We start from the raw sequence: 24,042 nt of genomic DNA, 5'->3' as shown, positions 1-24,042 counted from the left end.
TCCCCTCAGTTCTCACATCTACCAATCACTGTCCATGTCTCCCCTGTGCCAATGGTGGCTCTAGCTTAACCCAGGACCACCCAGAGGTCTTCCCCCCTTTGCACATGTCTGTTGAAGGTCATATTCTCAAATAATTAAATTTTGATCTATGCTGCAGCCCTTCCTAAATTCTATTAGGCTGAGTAGGGTGGAGATTGTAAGTTCCAAGACCTGATTCTGTTGTTCCAAGTATCTCTATTGTATCAATTCTAAAATCAATCATGACTCAAAGAACTTCCTGTTCTATGCTTAAGCATAGGTCAAAGCCCTTTCCATTGTTCAGCAAAAGGTTTCTGTCCTAAAGCAGTCCCAAGTAGGGAGGAGAAGGATCCTCCCATGCCAAGGGGGTTCACATTCCAATATAGTTCTTACTATCAGTAGGAAATTTTTTCCAAGTATGAAACTTTCCAATGGTGAAATTTCCAACATTCACAAGTCTAAGAAATTTTAAGGTTTACACCTGTCCCATACTCTGATTTCATATTGGCAACAATTCAATTAGAGTACCCAAGAAGTGGCAAATAAGCCAACAAGCAAAAAGGCATATGATTTTTTAAATGACCACTGCTAGCTTTTTGGTAGCTAGCTTCCTGATATAAAACCAGAAAAGAATGTGCAATGTATGCCTTCTTTCACAATAAAATGAATATGGAAATGTAAATTACATGATAGCACAAATTGTAACCTATATCAGATTACTTGCTGTCTTGAGGAGGGGGGATGCAAAGGAGGAAAGGAAAGAAGCTGGGTTACAAAAGGTCAAAAACAATTGTTAAAATTGTTTCAATTTGTAAGTGGAGAAAAATACAATAAGATATTATGGGGGGGTAAAAAGAAAAGAAAACAAAATGAGGAAATGATGGTCTTTGACTCACTTCTTGCCTTCCTTTATCTGGGTGAAATGGGAAGACACATTAATTATATTTTTTTTGTTTAAAAACAATTGATGGATCGAATCTTCTTAAAATATCTCTGGTTGACCCTGGACTTATATTCCTAAATTTCAGAAGGAACACTTCTGGACCCCTCAAGAGAGAGAACGTTTTTGTTTTTTTGTTTTTTGTTTTTTTCCTAGCACAGAGATATCATCTCTCTCTCTCTCTCTCTCTCCTTTTCTCTAACTTAAGCAGGAACCATTTCATTACACTTCTAATGGCAGAAACCCTATGGAGTTGGGCCATTGTTTAAAATGTCTGTTTATTAAGAAATAAGACTAATGTCATGACAGAAAGTTGCACAGGCATAGAGGACAGCTTGTATAAAGCACAGAGTTGGGAGATGGTGTGTTAAATCCAAAGAATATTTAGTAGACCAGTGTGGCTAGATAAAATCAATTTTGATTGTGAAGATTTTATGTCAGACCAAAGAACTCATTTTATCCTTGAAAGAATAGAAACCACTAGGGGAGATACCCTGGAGAAACTATTGTTATTCAGTTGCAGCAGTCATGTTTGACTCTTCATGACCTGGTTTTAGGATTTTCTTTGCAAAGATATTAAAGTGGTTTGCTATTTCTTTCTCCATCTCATTTTCACAGATGAGAAAACTGAGGCAAACACTGTTTAAGTGACTTGCCCAAAGTCACAAAGCTAATAAATGTTCAAGACCAAATTTGAACTCAGGCCATCTTGTCTCCAGGTCTTGTACTCTATCCACTGTGCTGCCTTACTGTTCTTAAAGGGCATATATTTTATAAATACTCAGTTTGTGCCCAGGGGAAGGGTAGACTGGACAACCCTGTTGTCAGAACTAGAAAGGATAATAAGGCAGCTTTTGCAATAGTCTAGGAAAAAAGTAATCTCTGAAGGTGGCACCAAGAAAGGAGAAAAGCACTTAGAAGCCAAAGGTGTTTTGGAAGTAGCCTTTTCTTGAAACAGAAATTGTAGTGAAACGATTGTTTTTTTAAATCCTCATCTTCCATCTTAGAATCAATACTGTGTATTGGCTCCAAGGCAGAAGAGTGGTAAGGCCTAGGCAATGGGGGACTTGCCCAAGTCACATGACTAGGTAGTGTCTGAGGTCATATTTGAACCCAGACCCTCTTGTCTCTGGATCTGGCTCTCAATCCACTGACCACCCAGCTGCCCTCAAAACAAGTATTTTTTTGAGAAAAGATACCAGGTCATTTTTAAGTCTAGAATAAGAATGTTGAAAATTACATTTTTCAAATGTCAAATTGATCTTACTGTAACTTCAGGGACTTCGTTTGTCATGATACTGTACTTAAATAGCAGAGCTAAACCCACCACCACCACTGAATACAGAGTGATAAAAGCTCTCTGTGTCAGAGAGAGTGCACTGGATAAATTGGACAGTCTTTGGTTTTGTCTTAAGGTTAAATGACAAAAACTTGGTTTCTCTCCATCTACATTAATTACAACCATATTCATGCATTGCCACCGTCCCCCTCCAAAAAGAGTAATATAAATAGCTATTCCTGTTAATGCTGCTAGGTTTTGTGGCTAATGATGTTGTCCTTTCTCCTGAGGGGGAGATTGGAGGGTGTGGCTTTGGCAGGGGGAAAAGTGGGAAACCTCTGGAGCAATTTTGCATCATGTGAATTAATGTAGCAAAACTAACTGGTTATCCATGTGATCTGGCTTTGTGACCTTGAATGATTAATCCTTTCCTTCTTTCTGTGGTATTTCTTGGTTATGTTAGAAAACCCAAGTCTCTGAACTTGTTTCACCCAAACATATGGTTCATCTGGTTTTTTAAGTATTTGGAACTGCCTCTTTGTACCCTTAGAACTTCTCCCCTTTAATTGGTTCCTCCTTTCAGGAGCTCTTCTTGTTTGGACTTGCTTTGTTTGATTCAGTTCTTTGTTGAGTTGGCTTTTAACACCAGCAGAAGTAGTTGCAACAACAGTAAGGTTTACAGATTCTTCTTTCATCCTTGCCTGCTTATTTGTAGTCTGTTGTCTGTCTTCTGTGTGTGCCTCTGCCTCTGTCTCTCTTTCTTATCAGGAAGCACTTTGCTTGGCACGAGGGAACTAAGCATTTTTCTAAATAATTCATTATATTTAATTGATTTCTCATCTCCTGTTCTGCAATTATTCCAATGTCATTTTAAGGTCTAATACGGTACAGATATATTGCCCCACACTGAAGCTAGTAGTTATTAATTTCCAATCTGAGTAATCCTTCAGTGAGATTGACAAAAAACAAATATAAAAAGAATGTGATTAATATTAGTTACTAATATTCTGCAAAATTATCTACATAAATAGTCTCAAATCCATCTGGTATCCCCGGTATAAACCACTTGACCTAGTATCAGCTCCTTTGGAACGTGATGTATCAAAGAGAGGGAACATGATTTGTACAAAGTGCGTCTTACTAACCATGGCCACATTTCACATGCTCTAGCTACATGTGCCCCTCGCCTCTTAAGAGAATTAGTGTTTCCTTCATTTAGGATGCAGAATTTCTATTCTCAATAGCTGGCTGCATCCCCAAAAGGTTATATCATATTAACTGAAAACTCCAGGGATGGCCCTGAAGGATTTGGGGGATATTTTTGTTGTTGTTACTTTTTTCCCCTAACGATATTGCACATTAGCCCACTTCAGTGTGTTTCCTACCATGATAATCAGTTGTTATCCATCAAGATTTAATTATCTTTAATTAAGGAGTCTTTACTAGGGTTGAATAATAAGACAAATTATTATAAATATTTCTTCTACCAAAATCTATGATGCCGTTTTCCACAAAACAAAGAAAAGGGAAAAGTGGACTCGAGCTTAACAGAAACATGTGACCAAGAGGTTAACTTCCTGCTCCTTGAAGTCCTTTGGCTAGAGTCCTCATGTTGTTCTTAAATATGATGCCACTTTTCTTCTTGACTCCTTATAGGGCTTTGATTCCGCCTTTTGTAGCTGCATACAGTCTGTCCTCAGTTACCCAATGTTGCCTGTACTTCATAGAAGTCATGGCACACTCATATATATGCATATGTAAATGTGCCTGTGAACACTATATATATATATATATATATATATATATATATATATATATACACACACATATATTTATACACACAGGTATATGCTTTATTCTTATATTGAAAATCTGTGAACACAGGAAATTGAGGCAAAAAATGGAAGCATGATCAATTTATTAGCAAGTTAGCAATTAATAATAAAAGAGATTAATGACTCCTCAGTAATGAGAGACCCTGAATTTTCAAAGCCCTTTATAGCCATAAATGAGAAGCATCATCACAATGGGGAACATCAACAATAAATGATGAACATTAATCCTAATTTGAGGAATGTGATATTGATACTCATGAGCTTTCATACATTCTGATTGTTTGGAGTATTTCAGGACTTTCTATTATCATCACAGAAAACTCTTCTATGTTGAGACTAAGGAAAGTTCCCAAAATGAGAAGCAATAGTCAAAGAATGAAAAATGGCCAGGCCCAATCTACAAACTACGGAATTAAGCTCTTGAGACATTTTTACTAAAAATAGGAAACTTGGTCTGTTAGCTAAGAGCTCAGCTCCTTAAAAATTGTAAGCACAGTCTTACAAAAAATCCAAAATCTTATTTTCTGTCTTGGAATCGATACTAATTATTGGTTCCAAGGCAGAAGAGTGGTAGGAGCTAGGCAGCTGGGGTTAAGTGACTTGCCAAAGATCACACCACTAAGTGTCTAAGGCTAGATTTGAACATTGGACCTCCCATCTCCAGGCCTGGCTCTTTATCTTCTGAGTTAACCAGTTGCCCCCTGCACAGTCTCATATATTTCTACATATACAATGATTTCATAAGGGGAAAATTAAAAATTTGTTAATATTATAAAATGCACATACATATGTCATATGTGCATATACAATCAATACACATAGAAGGGGAGAGAACTGCTCCTCAATCCTTTCTCTATTCCAAGATCATTTAGTCTGACATACAAATAGAGGAGGAAATGGTAGAGAAGACAAAAATAACTCTTATGGATCTATACTAAGACCTTGCTCTTCACCTCAGTCCTTTGTTTCCAATCCCTTCCTTTGTTATGATCATGGTCAGATAGTGATATTGATGGATACAGAGCTATAGACAAAGATATAGAGGATAACGATTGATACCTTTCTTCATCAAGAAATTCTAAGGCTTAAAAGTGCTGCAACACTAGCATTTTCCTCTTCTAAAAAATTAAATATCCACTGACTGCATTGTATCTTATATTTTCTGCTTATTTCAATCCATCATGTCAACAAAACAAGTATTTATTAAGTATTTACTATGTTCCAGGCACTGAACTAAGCCATGGGAATATAGAGGGATTCAGAAACAATTAAGTGATATAAAGATGTTTTCTCTGAGAATAAAAGTTGTGAAAGCTTGCTTACTTTTTCATACCTTCATGAAGGAAACTCTCAAGACATGTATGAATTATGATAGAAAAAGATTTTGTCAAAATGGGAAATTTATTTTACAAAACAGTGCTTGTATTACTACATTTTTGGTAGTAATAATGTTTTGAGGTCTGACTAGAGAAAGGCTTCATGGAATAAATGCTATTTCATTAACTTTCTTCAATCTTTATCATTTCATATTTGATTTTCTTTTTACATTTCACCACATTTCTTTATTTGCTGGATACTCGTCATTATTGCTCATAATGTTCTATTACATTCTTTTGCTAGAACTATGCCTTCATCCCCAGACATCTAAATTATTTACAATCCTTTTCTGTTAAAAGTAATTTCCCCGGAATTCCAGATAATCATGGCGGCAATCTAGATGCCACAAGCTTCCTCTCCCCGGCACCGAATGAAACAGACTACATCAAAGGAGCATAAAAATCACCTTTGGAGGAACAGAAGGACACCCCAGTACTCCCCAGTACCCCACAGAGGCGAAGGTACATGGGGATTGAACATTTCCACACTATAATAAGAAGGAAGAAAAGCTTGCACAGAAACGTGAACTGAGCTCCCCTTTCCCCCTCCCACCTCCCCCACCAAAACAGAGTGAGCTACCGGAGCACTCGGACAGCAAGTGAAGGGGGAATGTCTCTATCTGGGGGGGCACTCCAGGGTCTTTGGGATCTGGGGACTGCCAGGAAAAAAATGTCTCAGGGTGGTTTCAGGGGAGAACCCGGCGCTGAGCACAGGGGGGTCTGCAGAGCTATACTTGGAGCGGTTGCGCTGAGCATCTGGGAAGAGCTAAACTGCAGGGGAAGACCACACACTGATTATCTGGGTGGAGCTGAACACCTGGGCAGTTTGGCTGTGATCAGGGGCCCAGTGATCTAAGAAAGCTCAGAGGATGGGAAGAACTAGTCTGAGGCAACCTAAATTCACAGAAAAACCACCCATATCACACAGACCCCAGACCAAAAAGGAAAGGGGAATAAAACCACCAAAGGGATGGCTCACATGGCCCAAAATCAAGCCTCCAGGAAGAAAGGGGAAAAGGTGACTATTGAAAACTTTTATGGTGGAAGTACCCAAGGAAAAGAAGAGAATGAGGAGGAAATCAAAAAAAAAAAAATCAGAACATGCCTCCCAAAATGGAAACTATAAAAAAGCTCTGGAAGATCTCAAACCGGAACTTATTCAAAAGATGGAAACCTGGAAAGAAAAATGGGAGAAAGAGATCAGCAGTCTGACAGATAGGACTGCTCAATTGGAAAAAAGAGCTCGAAGCATCCAAATGAAGGGCAGACAAAGCTGAAAAGCAAAACCAGTCCCTAATGACCAGAATTAAGCAACTCGAAGAAAGTGAGCTCATAAAACAGTAAGAATCAATAAAGCAAACCCAAAAAATTAATAAATTAGAAGAAAACATAAAATATCTCACTGAGAAGGTCACAGACTTGGAAAACAGAGGGAGAAGAGATAACCTCTGAATTATCGGTATCCTAGAAAAACCAGAGATAAACAATAAACTCGATATTATTCTACAGGAGATTATAAAAGAAAATTGCCCACACGTTCTGGAGCAAGGGGGCAAAATAGAAATAGAAGGGGTTCATAGAACACCCTCTATACTAAATCCCCAAAAGACAACCCCTAGGAATGTAATTGCCAAATTCAAGAGCTTCCAAGAAAAAGAGAAAATCCTACAAGAAGCCAAGAAGAGGAGCTTCAGATATAGGGGGGATCCCATAAGGGTCACACATGACTTAGAGGCTAACACACTAAGAGACCGCATAGCATGGAACACAATATTTAGAAAAGCAAGAGAGCTGGGTCTCCAAACAAGAATCAACTACCCAGCAAAACTGACTATATACTTCCAGGGGAAAGTATGGGCATTCAACAAAATAGAAGATTTCCAAGCATTTGCTAAGAAAAGACCAGAACTTAGTGGAAAATTTGATATCCAAGCACAGAAAGCAAGAGAAACATGAAAAGGTAAATATAAAAGAAAGGGAAAAGGAGATAAATCTTATCTTTTTCTTTAAGTCAAACTCTCTTCTATAAGGACTACATTTACATCAAATTATATATATTAATATGTGGGGGAAATGTTTTGTGTATCTCTCAAAAATTGTATGCATCATAACAGTACTTAGAAGAAAAATGCGTAGGGAAGGATTGGAGCATTAAGAAGATTTGGGGAAAGTGGGGGCAAAGAAAGGAAAAGGGAGGGGGGAACTGTCAATAACACTAAGATTTACTTCAAGAAATAGGGGGGGACTAAATAGAATCATCTTTCCCATATAAAGATACACATGGGAAGGGGAGGGGAAGAACTCTCATATGAGAAGGAGAGGAAGAGAGCGTGAAGTGGAGTTACCTAAACCTTATTCTCAGCGAAATCAAATCTGAGAGGGAAGAACATCTAGATCCAGTGGGATCCTGAATTCTATCTTATCCATTAGGGCAAGAAAGAAAGGAAAATTAAGGAGGGGGAGGGGAGAGGGAGTATAAAAAGGGAGGGAAGGAGAGGGGGGAGGGGAAGGGAGCATAAAAAGGGAGGGGCTAGAAAGGGAAGCATCTCAAGGGAGGGGACTAGGGGGGCTGACCTAAAGTAAATCACTGGTTCAAAAGGAGACAGCTAAAGAAGAAAGGTCAGAACTAGGGGAAGATATCAAAATGCCAGTGAATCCACAAATGACAATCATAACCTTGAACGTGAATGGGATGAACTCACCCATAAAACGTAGACAAATATCAGATTGGATTAGAACCCAAAACCCTACCATTTGTTGTCTTCATGAAACACATATGAGACGGGTTGACACTCACAAGATTAGAATTAAAGGTTGGAGTTACACCTTTTGGGCCTCAACTGATAGAAAGAAGGCAGGAGTTACAATCATGATATCTGACAAAACCAAAGCAAAAATAGACCTGATCAAAAGGGATAGGGAAGGTAAATATATTCTGTTAAAAGGGAGTATAGACAATGAGGAAATATCACTAATCAACATGTATGCAACAAATGGTATAGCATCCAAAATTTTAATAGAGAAACTAGGAGAATTGAAGGAGGAAATAAACAGTAAAACCATATTAGTGGGAGACTTGAACCAACCACTATCAAATTTAGATAAATCAAACCAAAAAATAAACAAGAAAGAGGTAAAAGAGGTGAATGAAATCTTAGAAAAATTAGAGTTAATAAACATATGGAGAAAAATAAATAGGGACAAAAAGGAATACACCTTCTTACCAGCACTACATGGCACATTCACAAAAATAGAACATACACTAGGTCACAGAATCATGGCACTCAAATACAGAAAAGCAGAAATAAAAAATGCAGCATTTTCAGATCACAAGGCAATAAAAATATTGATTGGTAAGGGTACATGGAGAGCAAAATAAAAAATTAATTAGAAATTAAATAATATGATACCCCAAAATCGGGGAATTAGAGAAGAAATCATAGAAACAATAATTTCATTGAAGAAAATGACAACGGCGAGACATCCTTTCAAACGTTATGGGATGCAGCCAAGGCAGTACTTAGAAGAAAATTCATATCCCTGAGTGCATATATTAACAAATTAGGGAGGACAGAGATCAAGGAATTGGAAATGCAAATCAAAATACTTGAGAATGAACAAATTAAAAACCCCCAGAAGAAAACCAAACTAGAGATCCTAAAAATTAAGGGAGGAATTAATAAAATCGAAAGTGACAGAACTATTGAGCTAATAAACAAGACTAGAAGCTGGTACTTTGAAAAAACAGACAAAATATACAAAGTACTTGTCAATCTAATTAAAAAAAGGAAAGAAGAAAGGCAAATTAACAGCATCAAGGATGAAAAGGTGATCTCACCTCCAATGAAGAGGAAATTACGGCAATCATTAAAATCTACTTTGCCCAACTATATGGCAATAAATATACCAACCTAGGTGATATAAATAAATATTTACAAAAATATAAATTGCCTAGACTAACAGAAGAAGAAATAGATTTCTTAAATAATCCCATATCAAAAAAAGAAATCTAACAGGCCATCAAAGAACTTCCTAAGAAAAAATCCCCAGGGCCTGATGGATTCACCAGTGAATTCTATCAAACATTCAAAGAACAGCTAACTCCAATACTATACAAATATTTGACATAATAAGCAAAGAGGGAGTTCTACCAAACTCCTTTTATGACACAAACATGGTACTAAGTCCAAAGTTAGGCAGGCCAAAAACAGAGAAAGAAAATTATAGACCAATCTCCCTAATGAATATAGATGCAAAAATCTTAAATAGGATACTAGCAAAAAGACTCCAGCAAGTGATCAGAAGGGTCATCCACCATGATCAAGTAGGATTTATACCAGGGATGCAGGGCTGGTTCAATATTAGGAAAACTATCCACATAATTGACCACATCAACAAGCAAACCAACAAGAACCACATGATTTTCTCAATAGATGCAGAAAAAGCCTTTGATAAAATACAACACCCATTCCTACTAAAACACTAGAAAGCATAGGAATAGAAGGGTCTTTCCTAAAAATAATAAACAGTATATATCTAAAACTATCAACTAATATCATCTGCAATGGGGATAAACTAAATCCATTCCCATTAAGATCTGGAGTGAAACAAGGATGCCCATTATCACCTCTATTATTTGACATTGTATTAGAAACACTAGCAGTAGCAATTAGAGAAGAAAAAGAAATTGAAGGCATTAAAATAGGCAAGGAGGAGACCAAATTATCGCTCTTTGCCGATGACATGATGGTCTACCTAAAGAATCCTAGAGATTCAACCAAAAAGCTAATCGAAATAATCAACAACTTTAGCAAAGTTGCAGGATACAAAATAAACCCACATAAGTCATCAGTATTTCTATCTAATTCCAACACAGCTCAGCAGCAAGAACTAGAAAGAGAAATCCCATTCAAAATTACCTTAGACAAAATAATATACTTAGGAATCTATCTCCCAAGACAAACACAGGAACTATATGAACACAACTACAAAACACTTTCCACACAACTAAAACTAGCCTTGAACAATTGGAAGAACATTAACTGTTCATGGGTAGGATGAGCCAATATAATAAAAATGACCATCCCAATTCATCTATCTATTTAGTTCCATACCCATGGAACTTCCAAATTTTTTTTACTGATTTAGAAAAAACCATAACAAAGTTCATTTGGAAGAACAAAAGATCAGGGATATCCAGGGAAATAATGAAAAAAAAATACAAAGGAAGGGGGCCTTGCAGTCCCAGATCGCAGACTATATTATAAAGCAGCGGTCATCAAAACAATGTGGTACTGGCTAAGAGACAGAAAGGAGGATCAGTGGAATAGACTGGGGGCAAGCAACCTCAGCAAGACAGTATATGACAAACCCAAAGATCCCAGCTTTTGGGACAAAAATCCACTATTTCATTAAAACTGCTGGGAAAATTGGAGGACAGTGTGGGAAAGATTAGGTTTAGATCAACACCTCACACCCTACACCAAGATAAATTCATGGGTGAATGACTTGAACATAAAGAAGGAAACTATAAGAAAATTAGGTGAACACAGAATAGCATACGTGTCAGACCTTTGGGAAGGGAAAGACTTCAAAACCAAGCAAGACTTAGAAAAAGTTACAAAATGAAAAATAAATAATCTGGAATACATCAAATTAAAAAGGTTTTGTACAAACAAAACCAATGTAGCCAAAATCAGAAGGGTAGCAACAAATTGGGAAACAATCTTCATAATAAAAACCTCTGACAAAGATTTAATTACTCAAATTTACAAAGAACTAAATCAATTGTACAAAAAAATCAAGCCATTCTCCAATTGATAAATGGGGAAGGGACATGAACAGGCAATTCTCAGCCAAAGAAATCAAAACTATTAATAAGCACATGAAAAAGTGCTCTACATCCCTTATAATCAGAGAAATGCAAATCAAAACAACTCTGAGGTATCACCTCACACCTAGCAGATTGGCTAACATGACAGCCATGGAAAGTAATGAATGCTGGAAGGGTTGTGGCAAAGTGGGGACACTAATTCATTGCTGGTGGAGTTGTGAATTGATCCAGCCATTCTGGAGGGCAATTTGGAACTATACCCAAAGGGTGATAAAAGACTGTCTGCCCTTTGATCCAGCAATTGCACTGCTGGGTTTGTACCCCAAAGACATAATAAGGAAAAAGACCTGTACAAGAATATTCATAGCTGATCTCTTTGTGGTGGCCAAAAATTGGAAAATGTGGGGATGCCCTTCAATTGGGGAATGGCTGAACAAATTGTGGTATATGTTTGTGATGGAATACTATTGTGCTAAAAGGAATAATAAAGTAGAGGAATTCCATGGAAACTGGAACAACCTCCAAGAAGTGATGCAGAGCGAAAGGAGCAGAACCAGGAAAACATTGTACACAGAGACTGATACACTGTGGTACAATCGAAGGTGATGGACTTCTCCATTAGTGTCAATGCAATGTCCCTGAACAATTTGCAGGGATCTAAAAAATACTATCCACAAGCAGAGGATAAACTGTGGGAGTAAAAACACCGATGAAAAGCAAATGCTTGACTACAGGGGTTGAGGGGATATGACTGAGGAGAGACTCTTAATGAACACTCTAATGCAAATACCAACAACAGGGAAATGGGTTCAAGTCAAGAACACATGTGATAACCAGTGGAATCATGCGTCGGCTATGAGAGAGGAACAGGTGGTGGGAGGGGGCGAGGGGAGGAAAAGAAAATGATCTTTGTTTCCAGTGAATAATGTTTGGAAATGACCAAATAAAATAATGTTTAAAATTTTTAAAAAAGTAATTTCCCCAATTTAAAAACAAAACAAAACAACAACAACAAAAAACAAACAACAATCTTCACTTCTCATGCTTTGATAATGTTAGTATAATGTTCTACATAAAGAACTCATTGAGTAAAAACATATGAAAAGATTCATAAATCTTTCCAATTATGTTAGCAATTCATAACTTCATAGAGATATATCTATTCTTCCCTACTGGTCCTGAATTTTTTCACAAAGCTTTATTTTCAGTATTTTTTTTTGCCATATCCCCCTTTACCCACACCACATATCAAGTACTTCATATAATTTCTAATTCTTCATCCTATCTACCAGCTGTGGTTATTTGAATTATAATTATCTTCACAGTGGTCATTTTGCTTATGCCTTGCATGAACACTCCAAGGCTAAATCATCAAGCATCCTATAAAATGGTTTTTCATCATTCTTTGGATGCTTTCTAAAGCAAGGATGAGTCTAATGAAAACATTCAGTCATTTATCACTTGAATTAAGCAGAATCAACAAAGCAAGCCTATCAGTCCCACAAGTACTAATGGTCTGATTAGCATGCCAACAGTTAAATGTTGATAGGAGGCAGGAGAAATGGATGATTCATAGATCACTTTGTCCCACTTCCATTTTCTGTCCCTATATCACTATAACAGAAGAAGCAAAAAAAAAAAAAAAGCAGCCTCCCAAGAGTTAAGGATATTTATTATTTATCTCATCCATGAGTAAACTTAGTAAACAAATTCATAACTCTGGCCAGGATGCTGGTGATGAGCTACTTATATAGTAGTCACATCTTTCATTGCTAATGTACGCAAAGTATCTTGTAGGACACTAGAACTTTTGCTCTGCTAATATAGCCTTTGAAAATGAAGGATTCTAATTTGAGGATTGTAGAAGAAGGGAAAGAGAATGCAAAGGCAAAAGAAGCAAAGGGTTGAGGTCAGCCTTTGAACTGAACCAGCAGGGGAGAAAAAAAAGAGCAGAAATTCCAACTGAAAGCATAACCAGGCCCCCGACACCCTATCTGGAATAATTAAAGAGAATAAAAAATACAATTTGATATAATGAGGATTAAAAATAAAGGAAAATATAATTTAAACGGTTTAGAACAGAAAGCAAAAATCTTATATAAGTAGTAAAATCTCTGACAATAAAATCAAGTATATAGAACTTAATTCTATAGACAAAACTTTTTAAATGATGAATATGTAAACTACTTGCTGTCACTGAACACAAGTTGAGCAGATATATTTCAAGAATTATAAGAATTCCTGAAAACATGAACAAGTGGGGAAAAATAAAAAAAGTTTGATTACATATTATGGGAAATTATAGATAATCAGAACTTTTAGGGAAAAAAGGTACAGTGAACATAGAAAAAATAAAAACCTCCAGAAAGAAACCCCCAAGCTGAAAACAATCAGAAATATTAAAGTCCAAATCCAAAATTCCTAGATCATAGGAGAAAAAAATATTGTAACTAGTCTGGAAAAAGGAATTCACATACCAAAGAATCTGAGTCAAGATCATATTTCTATAAAGAGAAAATCCTGGAATATATCATTCCAAAATATAAAATATAAATACATGTATATACATATGTATATGTATATATAATGCAGTAGAATAGAGTTATACGAATATAAATAAAAATATTACCACAAGAAATAGTGAAAGAATTAAAAGAAACCTGGGATGGTTTGTATGAACTTATGGAGAGTGATATGAATAGAACTACAGATTAATCTATACATTGACCAGAAGATGGTAGAGAAAAATAGCTGAAAGACTTAAGTATTCTGAAAAAAATGTTTTCTATCAATTAAAAATCCAGAGGAATACAAGTTCCTTATGTGTCATCTATATCACATTAGGCAAGTTACTTCACTCTTCAGTTTGCTCATCTGTGAAATAAGGATAGGGAAGGAGTTGAACTAGACAGCCTCTAACATATCCTATTCTTTCCAGAAAATTTATCTTTGATATTCTATGACATGCCAATAGAAAGTATCATTATAGACTTCTAAGTCTACCATTTTTTACCAAATTAATGTTATTAATTCAAGTGTAAGATGACCAGTCATTGAAATTCTGATTATCTTTTTCAAAATATATTGACATTTTCTAAATGATTCTAAGGGATTTTGCACACTTTCAAAAGAACAGGAAGAAGAATATCTAGCATATTTTACATATGTGGATACACATATTAATGTTAATGACCATTCTTTAGGGACCACAAATGGTCATTTTATTTCAATTTCATATTGTCATGATGGCATTCCTATAATTCTTTGCTTTAAGAATCTCAACAGATCTCTTTGGTTTCAGTAGTGTAAGAAGCTTGTAGATGTTTCAGTATTTATGAAAATAAGTAGCCGTAACACTTCAATACTTTGTTCTTTTTTTCTGAATCAAGTGGATATAACCAACATAAATCTATAATTTTAATAATAACAATTTATAAGCCAATAGAACTAATTATTAAATTAAATTAATATTATAATCATACCTATATTTTTATTGTTGCAACACTGAGGGGAACCAAGCACAAATATCACTGGCACTAGTTTATAATGGATTATATTCATGACTGCTTTAAGTCAGTTTCACATTTTTTGCTATTACAGTTTTAGCATCATTCTTTCCTCCTGTGTATTTTTCTGACAAATTATAGAGAGTTCCTTATGTTCTCTCATTCTCTATTGCCCTTTAAACCTTGTTAAGGGAGTAATTAATCCTTTTACTTGCAATCAGATTGAACCACAGTTGTCTACATTGATATTGCTCAATCATTCTTGAAATGCATTCTGATTTCTCTTTCATATGTTGTTCATAGCTTAACTATGCCAGTGAAACTCTCCCCTCCTCACCTCTATCTGAATCAGTCATTGAAAATGATGTTTTCCTACCATGTCCATCTCACAATGTTCTTTCTTAGCAGTATCCCTTTTCCTCTTAGCTATACCCACTGACATTGAAAGAATTTTCTCAGTTTCCCCATTAAGTGAATTACTTTAGGGGTACACATACTCTCCAAATTAAAATTGGCATATCCAGGTCAGAATTACCCTCACTTTATCTGATGCATTGACATTTCTTTAACAGGCTTGGTGAAAGGTGATTTATCTCTTTGCAGCCATCATCAAAATGACTTTTCCCCTGCTGGATTCCACTAACCACTCATATATTCCAATTGGCCACAATATTTCAAGGGCTGTATATATGTTCATGTCATTCAACACAGAGTGAAAGATCTTATAGTTAAAACAAATTTTTGTAGAGTAGAGAATTTTTAAGAAAATAGAATCTGTGGAAGTCATCTTGTCTAGTTCATCATTATTTAGCAAAATGTACACAAAATACATTTTCATCCCACATACATAATGAGTGTCATTATTTTTCCTTGAAAATTTGGGACTTCAAAACAAGTTATTCACTTTCCCTAGGCTTCTCTTTTGTGCTTACCACATTCCATCTTCTACTTTTATTACTTCTCTCAATGAAATTTTTAAGTTCCCTGCAAGGTCTATGTTTTATTTAATTTGTATCTTCAGTGCCAAGCACTGTGTCTTGCTTATATTAGGTTACGAATAAAACTATGTTGAACTGAAATAAGGAAGGATTACAAAAATATTATTTAAGTGATTATTATGTTTTAAGAACTATGAATAGAAAAAGTTAAACAGATTCTGCTTTTAAGGAGCTCATATTCTAATTGGGGGAGACAGCATGTAAGAGCAAGTTTAGCTGTAGGGCAGATTAACAAGCTTATAATTCCAAAATCCAATCAATATTCATACCCCCCAGATGGCAGTGGACAGGGATTGGGAGAGATGAGCATAGGTGTGAGAGAACATAAATAGAGAATAGAATCTGATAAGACTGTAGTATTTTAGGATTCAGTGACAGGGCAGTTTTTAAAACCTAGAGCTCTCCCATCTCACTTGGTAAAGAAGAGTTAGTTAATTCCATTTCACCTAGGCATCCAGGAAATTAGCAGTCAAGATGCTAGATGGGTTACTGGACAAACAGTGTGTTGTGTGAGGGTATAATGGAGAGATGAGCATCTGCACCATTGAAGATGGGTCTTCTTACCTTCAGTTCTTTGGGGTTGGTTGAACTAATTTGAATCAGGCTAATAACACAAACAAATGGAGCCTATCAACATATAGTGGCTCCATGCTGGGGTTGATCATTATTATCAACAGCTATGATATTTTAGACACTAAGTTTTCAGCATTACAAATACTAAAAATAATCTGTACTCTAGTCAGTTCCAGAGCTTCCTCCAGAAATACAAATAACAGTTCTTTCATTCCTTCTCATTCTGTACAACTCATATCCCTATCCTTCCATGGATCTTTTATGGAAGATCTATTCAAAATACTAGACTTTCCCCTCAGTCTTTTAATTTTTCGACAGTGTTAGTATAGCATGTAGGTTGTACATTTCTTGCTCTTCTCTCCTACCACGGTTATTTTGCTTCCTTTTCTATCCATACAATTATTGAATGATAATATCTGTTAAAAATCATCTTCCATTCTAGAATTAAGATTAGATATTAGTTCCAAAGCAGAAAAAGGGCAAGGACTAGGTAATGGGAGTTAAGTGACTCGCCCAGAGTTACACAGCTAGGAGGTATTTTAAACCTGATTTGAATCCAGGACCTCCTATTTCCAGACATGGCTCCCTGTCTACTGAGCCATCTAGTTATCCAAAATAACATTTCTTTAAGACCACTTCTCTTCAAGCAAGTCCCTGTTACTAAAGTCATTAAAATTAGAGCTACCATGTTACTTTGCATATCCCCCTTGGTTTTCTGCAGTATTGATCCTTCCATGATTGTGTTCTATTCATTCTGTGATTTGAAACTGTAGTATCCACAGTAAATTGTTTTTTTTTTTGTAAAATTGAGGGCTTTTGCAGCAGAGGGTAGTTCAAGATCATGGAGAGGTCAGTAGAGTTCAGAAGCAGAATTACTGTTAACCTGAGTAGAGATAAGATAGTCCATTACTAGGTTAAAAGAAAGAAAAGTATCATGCATTTGTTTGTTGTCTGCTTCTCCCCGTCATCAACATGACTATAATGGGCCAGGATCTTGGCTGGCATCATGTTTCCTAAAGAATTTTAAATGTAGAGTAGCCTTGGAGTCTCTCTAGTTGCTGTAACACCAGAGTAGGTCATATCCAAACCTTAAAACCATGAAAATACCAGATCAGTATTCCTAGTTTCAGTAATCAGTACTAATTTTGAATCAGAGCAACTGGGATCAAATCAAATACTTACAGCTAATAGACATAGTTGGCACTTTAGCTATAATCCTAGACTAAGATTCAAAAGATGTGAGTTAAAACTGGGCTGTAGATATTTAGTAGCTATAAGTAGCTAGGAAAATCACTTAAGTAATTACCTCAACTATAAAATGTAAATGATAACTGACTATTTCTCGCAGGGTTGATGAGTATTAAAAGTGGTAATATCTATTAAAATGCTTAGTTTTACAAATTAATTGGGTGCTTAATAAATGCTAGGTTTTTTTTCCTTTCCTTTTTATCTGTTGGACCTCAGGAAAGTCACTTAATATCTTTGTACCTCATTTTTCCCATTTATGAAATGAAGCTTTGGGACTAGGTCCCTTCCAGCTCTAAATGTATGATTACTTCTTGGAAGAGGGGAAATTAGACATTCCTGTGGAAAATCTATCTTCTGAGGTTTTTAGAATGCTTTGATAATGAGCTCATTATATTTTTCCATATTTCTCTTATATGACTGAATAAAGATCTCCCATACTTATGTAGTTTTTTTTCCTTTGCTACTATAAAGAAACATTACTATTTGGCTGGTTCTCTAATCCATTTGCCATATTTTGAATTTCATTATTCTTCATATAATCCTTAGATAGTTGTTTCTGTTTGGGTGCACTGGTATGTGTGTGTTTGTGTGAAATATGACTCCTATTCAAGAATATTTTGTCTAGTAATAAATTTTCTTTTGACTCCTGGCATAGCATATAAAAATAGCCTTGATCATTTGAGACTAGTTGATCATAGCAAAACAGACTTAGAAGAGGAAGCGAGCATGCCAGTGACAAGCTTCATTAACAATGAGGATATAAGATTCAAAGGCAAAAGTTTTAAAACCTCACTAAAGATTTCATGATACTTCAGAACTCTTAAGCAAACATGTAACATTTATTCAATGGAGATTTGCCTTAAGGCTACATTGTAGTAAACCAATATCTTTAGACAATTATTCCCTCAATCCAAATGATATGGTGGACTAACAATTAAACTTTCTTCCTCAACCCTTTCCACATTCAACAGCCTTGTCAAAGTGATCAGTTTACCAAGGGCTTTTAACTGCACAGAATTAACTGCACAGAGATTAGAACAGGACAAGCAAAAAATGGGAAAGAGGTGAGGAGGAGAAAGGGTGAAAGGGAGAAGAAGAAGAGGAGAAGAGGAAGGGCAGAAGGAAGACAAGAATTAAGATGACTAGAAAGAAAAAATGACTAAGATCATGAAAATTTTAAAAAGTGTAGAATAAAAAGAAGTTAGGAGAAGAAGGAATGGAAAAAAAGAGGAAAAGAGGAACTCACTTCTTCATTTGTTGGTTTTAAGAAGCAAGGAGCTTTCATAGTTAAACTTTGCCCTGGACACCGTGGGTCCACAGACTCATAGAAGATTCCCCTGTGTTCACTTTGGCTAAAATACTGAGATCTTAAAATCACATGCATACATTAGAAGGTTTTTTTACGTACACTTTTGTCGCTTCGTTAACTCAGCTGCCTTCATCTGTAACTCTGAAGGTTCAGAGTTCAGGTTATATTTGTTTTTAGGAACGTGGCTACTTTTGGAATCTTTTTTATCATTTTTACTCATCATAATGTATTCATTTAAAGTAAGCACTTGTTGGCTAGACAATGTGTCTCTCTCCTTATTTTCTACAAGATGTAACTTGAAAATATACTAGAAAGCCTCTTTTAATCCTTAACATTCTGTGTGACACTGTATTTTAAAGGAAACCTGAGGAAACAGCTTACGCGTTTGCGAACCCTATGTATGAAGATGGGAATTGTTCAGAGAAAACTGAGGTAGGTGGCCATGAGGCCTGCATTGTTTCAGTGATGGAAAATCTAAAACCGCAATATTGTTCTTACATGTTTCCACATCACAAATTTAAAAAAAAAAAAGTTCTTTTGTGGAGTTATTTGAACTAGGAAAATGAAGATTTCAATTTCTTTAAATTCCCAATGGGACATTTTTGGCTCAAGTAGCTTCTCAATATGCTAGTAAAGTCAGTTCAGTGTTAAGTGACTCTCTGTGGTTACTTTTCCGATTCAAACAGTGCTGACAAATCTGGAAAATATCAGTTTAAGCCACAGAGTATTAGTCAGCTATTCACAGCAAATGTCCATTGGATGCCCTCCAGTTTTTTTTTCTTATCCCAAAAGTAATAAAGGGGGAAAAATGTGTTCAACAGATATTCACTCTCATTCAAATTAAACTATATAGAATGGAATCCATTACCTAGATAGTTCAAAAGGAGTGGAAAAGGAAATTAAAATGTGCAACATCTACTTAGTCTCATTTTGAGGCCACCTCTTATCAGTGTGATAAGAATTAGGTGAGAAAGGCAATGGCAAAGAAAATTTCTTATCCTTTCCTCAAGCAATTAATGGGAGATTCCACTTGAGCATTAAATAGGATTAGCTGTGACACATCACTTAGGTTCTGCAAAAGTTTCTTTACATCTGATTTTAGACATTAGATCAGCTTCATTCACTTACAAATATGGTCTTCAAGCAGCCTTGACTTTGAATTGTCCCCATTTTTCTCATGTCCATGGACCCTGTGTGATCATATTTGGGCAATTTGGTTGCTGCTAGTGAGCTGAAAACTCCAACTGGGGTTTTCTTGGCAAAAATACTGGAATCGTTTGCCATTTACTTCTCCAGCTCATTTTAAAGATGAGGCACTGAGTCAAACTGGGTTAATTGAGTTGCCCAGGATCACAAAACTAGTGTCTGAGGCCTCATTGTAATGCATGAAGATAAGTTTTCATGTTTCAAAGCCCAGTGCTCTATCCACTGTATTACCTAACTGACCCACTTGAGTGATAGTCAGCCCATATAGTCTTTTCTTATCTGGAGACTGAAAAAAAAAAAGAAGCAATGCTTTAGATCAGACTTTTTCTTTGTGGGCAGTTTACAGAGCCCCAGGCAGTACAATTGAACCTAGGGCAACTCTTGATTTTTTTTCTCTTTGTCTCTTTAAAGAAAGAGGTGATATAGCTCTTAATAATTCTTTTAGTTGGAGTGAAAACAAAAGGTAAGATATTTCCCAGAGCATGAAGTAAATTAACTTTGGGTGATTCATGCTGCCAATCAGGACATATGGTAAAACTGTAAGTGTATCCCCAGCCTGGAGATGAAAAACCAGAGATAAATGTTTTAGAAACTAACTTGGATGTACTCGCATTTTTGAGCTGAGAGATCTAGCATAAACATTTTTATTCTGATTGAAGAAAAAAAGGAGAAAATGTAATATCATTTCATCTTTAAATTAGTTTAACTTTCAGCATCTGAAAAGTACAAATGTTATGTTGAATCCAATCAGGGTCTTTCTTGGCTGATATCGTGTTCTCTGAGATAATATCTAAACATAGTCCCTTGTTTAAAATGTGGAGGTAATACTGCTGGCCATCTTTTACAGGCTACAGGGAGTACTGTCTTCCCAAGGATACAAATCAGTGTCTCTCCTTGGCAAGCTCACACAGAGGTATGTACCAAGAACACTTTTCAAGATGCTATCCAGTGTGTACACACAGCAGTCCATTTAAAGACTCTGAAAGGAACTGCAGACAAAATTTATCTTACTTTTCTGGGCAACTAAAAGAATTCCAGCTGTCTTCTGTTCTCCTCATTCCTTTCCTTAAGAATGACAAGAGAGTCCCTATCTCTGAATCCTGAATTTTGTTTCCATATTAAGTTGTACCATAATTTTAATGAACTGAAACAAGAAATAGCCGCTTCATTTTAATAAACTGAAGCACAACGAAACTTTACTATGCTTCACATAGCTAGTAAATGTAGGAGACATGTTGTAAACTCAGGTGTTCTAGACTCCAAGCCCTTCCTTTCTATTTAGCGCTTAAGGCTCTAATTCTGCCTTTAATGCATAATAGCTTTTTGACCATAAGCAAGCCACTTGATGCCATTGCTCCTAGGCAACTCAGTATAAATAATATAGATGACAGGCTAAGAGAATGAAGCGGTAGGTCTGAAAAACCTCCATCAGACCCATCCAGAAGTTAGATCCTCCAAAAGAATCTTTTGCTATAAATGGTGGTGGAATTTAATTGTATGCTTATAAAAACAAATCCCTTATTTCTTATATAAAAAGTCTCAACAAATGTCTTTACACAGTATGCTCTTTATATGTCTCTATCATGGTTCCTGCATCTGGTAGAATGGACCACTCAAAGCCTGAGGGAAAAGACATGAAATTTCTTTAATAAAAACAAATCCATCATCGATCATGTGAAGTGACAGACTTAGGAATGTGAGGATAAAAACAACATTCAAGAAAAGTCTATGGGGCTTCAGAAGTTTCCTATAGAATTTTAGAACTATCTATATGTTATCCTTGCCCAAAGGGCTAATAGCTGAGTGCCAGATAAATCTTTCTGGGACCAAAATTAACTCAAAGAGCCCCAGGCCTGATCTAGAGTAGTTGGGTTTACACCAACCCAAATTGATTGCATATCGGAATTTGGAGGTTAATTCAAGTCTTCCCAGTTACTTTACTATACCTGCCCAAAAACATTACGTGGGCAAATATGCTATTCCAGAATGGCCAGCTATGCACCTTGGAGAAAAAAACAAACAAACAGGTGCTCCTCACTCAGTTTCTTGGTGCCTTAACATCATCTCATCGCCAGCAAAACTGTGGAAGGAAGAAGTAATCCCAAGGCAGACAATCTAACCTTTCGTCAGTGATGATTTTCCACAAATGATCTGGGAGCATAAAGCAGGAATAGGAAGTTCTCTAGACAGTTAGAAATCCAGAGTCTCCCACCCTCTTTCATTATATATATATGTATTACCATTACCATCTGAACCATTTTTCAAGAATATTCTGATGATTCTACTGGAAAATGAGACCAGAAGTTTAGCCTGTAGGCTGTTCCTAACTTCTCAGAGCTTCAGCTCCTCTGTCTACACATTCAAGTTAATAGCAAGCACCTAACTTCACAGTTAACTCAACTTTTCTAATATCTTCATACAACCACTTTCCTTGTATCCAAACAGATGGTAGTCACTGTAGGTGCTTTTCCAGTGCAATCATCATTGAAGGATAGGAGTTATTCATTGTCCATTGCTTTCTGTTAATTCCTTCCTTCTTTCCTTCTTCCTCCACCTCCCTCCCCCCTTTAACAATCCCCCTTTCCATTTCCTCTCCCTTTCACAAATAGAGCAACACAATAAACCCAGTGATAAGGCACAGCTGGGAAGACTGCTGTGAACTTCATTAGAGTAATTTTAGCTCAACTACTTAACGCATCTCATATAGATCACAGGGTCTTTGTTTGACCCTTATCCTGAAGAGTCCACTTTCTCTAGAAGCTTTATTTAAGGCCAAAACATAAGATGTTTGGCTTGGGCAGCAAATTATTTCCCCGAAGTAAAATTCATTAAGAATCCAGTTATGTTTTGGCTTGAATCTTCGAGATGGAGCTGGTTCTTCTCACATAAAATTCAAACTCTTTAAATGTTTTTTTTTTCTCTTTTTAGACTTCTGCTTATTCCTTTGCCAATCCTTTGTATGGTGCTACATGAAGAAACCAGGAAAATATTTCTAATCATCTACAATAGTCAAATAAATTACAATTAATTCAGTTTGTCAAATTGATAGAAAATCCCAATTTCTAAAATTGGCTAGAAATCATACTGCATACAATAGTAATGAGCAGAAATGAATGAGATTGTTCATGTGAGCTGTAGCATTAAAACCCATTTTTATTGAAATCATACATTTTCTGAAACCATTGTTCTGATCTTCATGCTAGCATAGGGTCAGATGGGTAACTATGTTTTCGTTATGCAAACAGCACAAATTCCACTGTATTAATAAAAGCATTTCACTTAATAAAAGCCAGATTTCTCATTTTCTAAGTGTTTTCATTTTGTTGCTATCATTGAGAAAATAAGAACTTAAATCTTTTCGAATTTGGAGATATACAGAGACTTTAAAATGCTTATTTTGAAGTTTGAAGGATCAAAAGTAAAGGGTGAATTAGCAGAGCATTCAAATAAGCAGAACCAACTAGATCAAAGCAATTTTAAGGAGAATTAAAAGAGTCTCTGGTCCTGCATGTTGAGCACAAATAAGGTCAGTTAATATTCTACCCTTACCCTTCTGAAAGACATAAAAGCTTTTGCATTAATTTAACAATGTTTCATAATGGAGGCATATGCCTTTCTTCCACGTGTTTGCTATTCATCATATCCAAAACTTTTGACTTAGGAAAAAATTTCTCCTTAGGGGGGTAGATGATGGGAGAGTGTATATGTGGCAGAGGGTGAGGAGAGTAAATTTATGGTTTTTATTAAGCTAATGATTGCATGGATTAACCACTCTCATAGCCTGGAGATCAGTCTTGTTGATCTTCTGTCTCTCTGAAAGTTGCTTTCATTCTGATCCTGAAGTGATTCCCTTAAAGAAATACCTAAATGATTTAACTTGAACCAACTTGATGAAGAAGTACAAGTACAAAAGTTTCCTAC

The 24,042-nt window shown here is 36.0% G+C and overlaps 1 protein-coding gene across 1 annotated transcript in view; it reads left to right on the top strand.

Moving 5' to 3' along the window:
* MALRD1 (MAM and LDL receptor class A domain containing 1) overlaps positions 1-23,422 on the top strand; it is a 1,015,998-nt gene extending 992,576 nt beyond the window's left edge. The window contains exons 40-42 of the mRNA XM_007504899.2: positions 19,275-19,347; positions 20,969-21,034; positions 23,050-23,422. Coding sequence (XP_007504961.2) covers positions 19,275-19,347; positions 20,969-21,034; positions 23,050-23,094 — 184 coding nt within the window. The 3' untranslated portion in view covers positions 23,095-23,422. The remainder of the gene's footprint in view (positions 1-19,274; positions 19,348-20,968; positions 21,035-23,049) is intronic.
* The last annotated feature ends 620 nt before the right edge of the window (positions 23,423-24,042 follow it).

This window comes from Monodelphis domestica, chromosome 5 (genome assembly GCF_027887165.1).
Source record: "Monodelphis domestica isolate mMonDom1 chromosome 5, mMonDom1.pri, whole genome shotgun sequence".
Taxonomy (NCBI): domain Eukaryota; kingdom Metazoa; phylum Chordata; class Mammalia; order Didelphimorphia; family Didelphidae; genus Monodelphis; species Monodelphis domestica.
The sequence above is the reverse complement of the archived record's forward strand: the minus strand, read 5'-3'. Positions and strand labels throughout refer to the sequence as shown.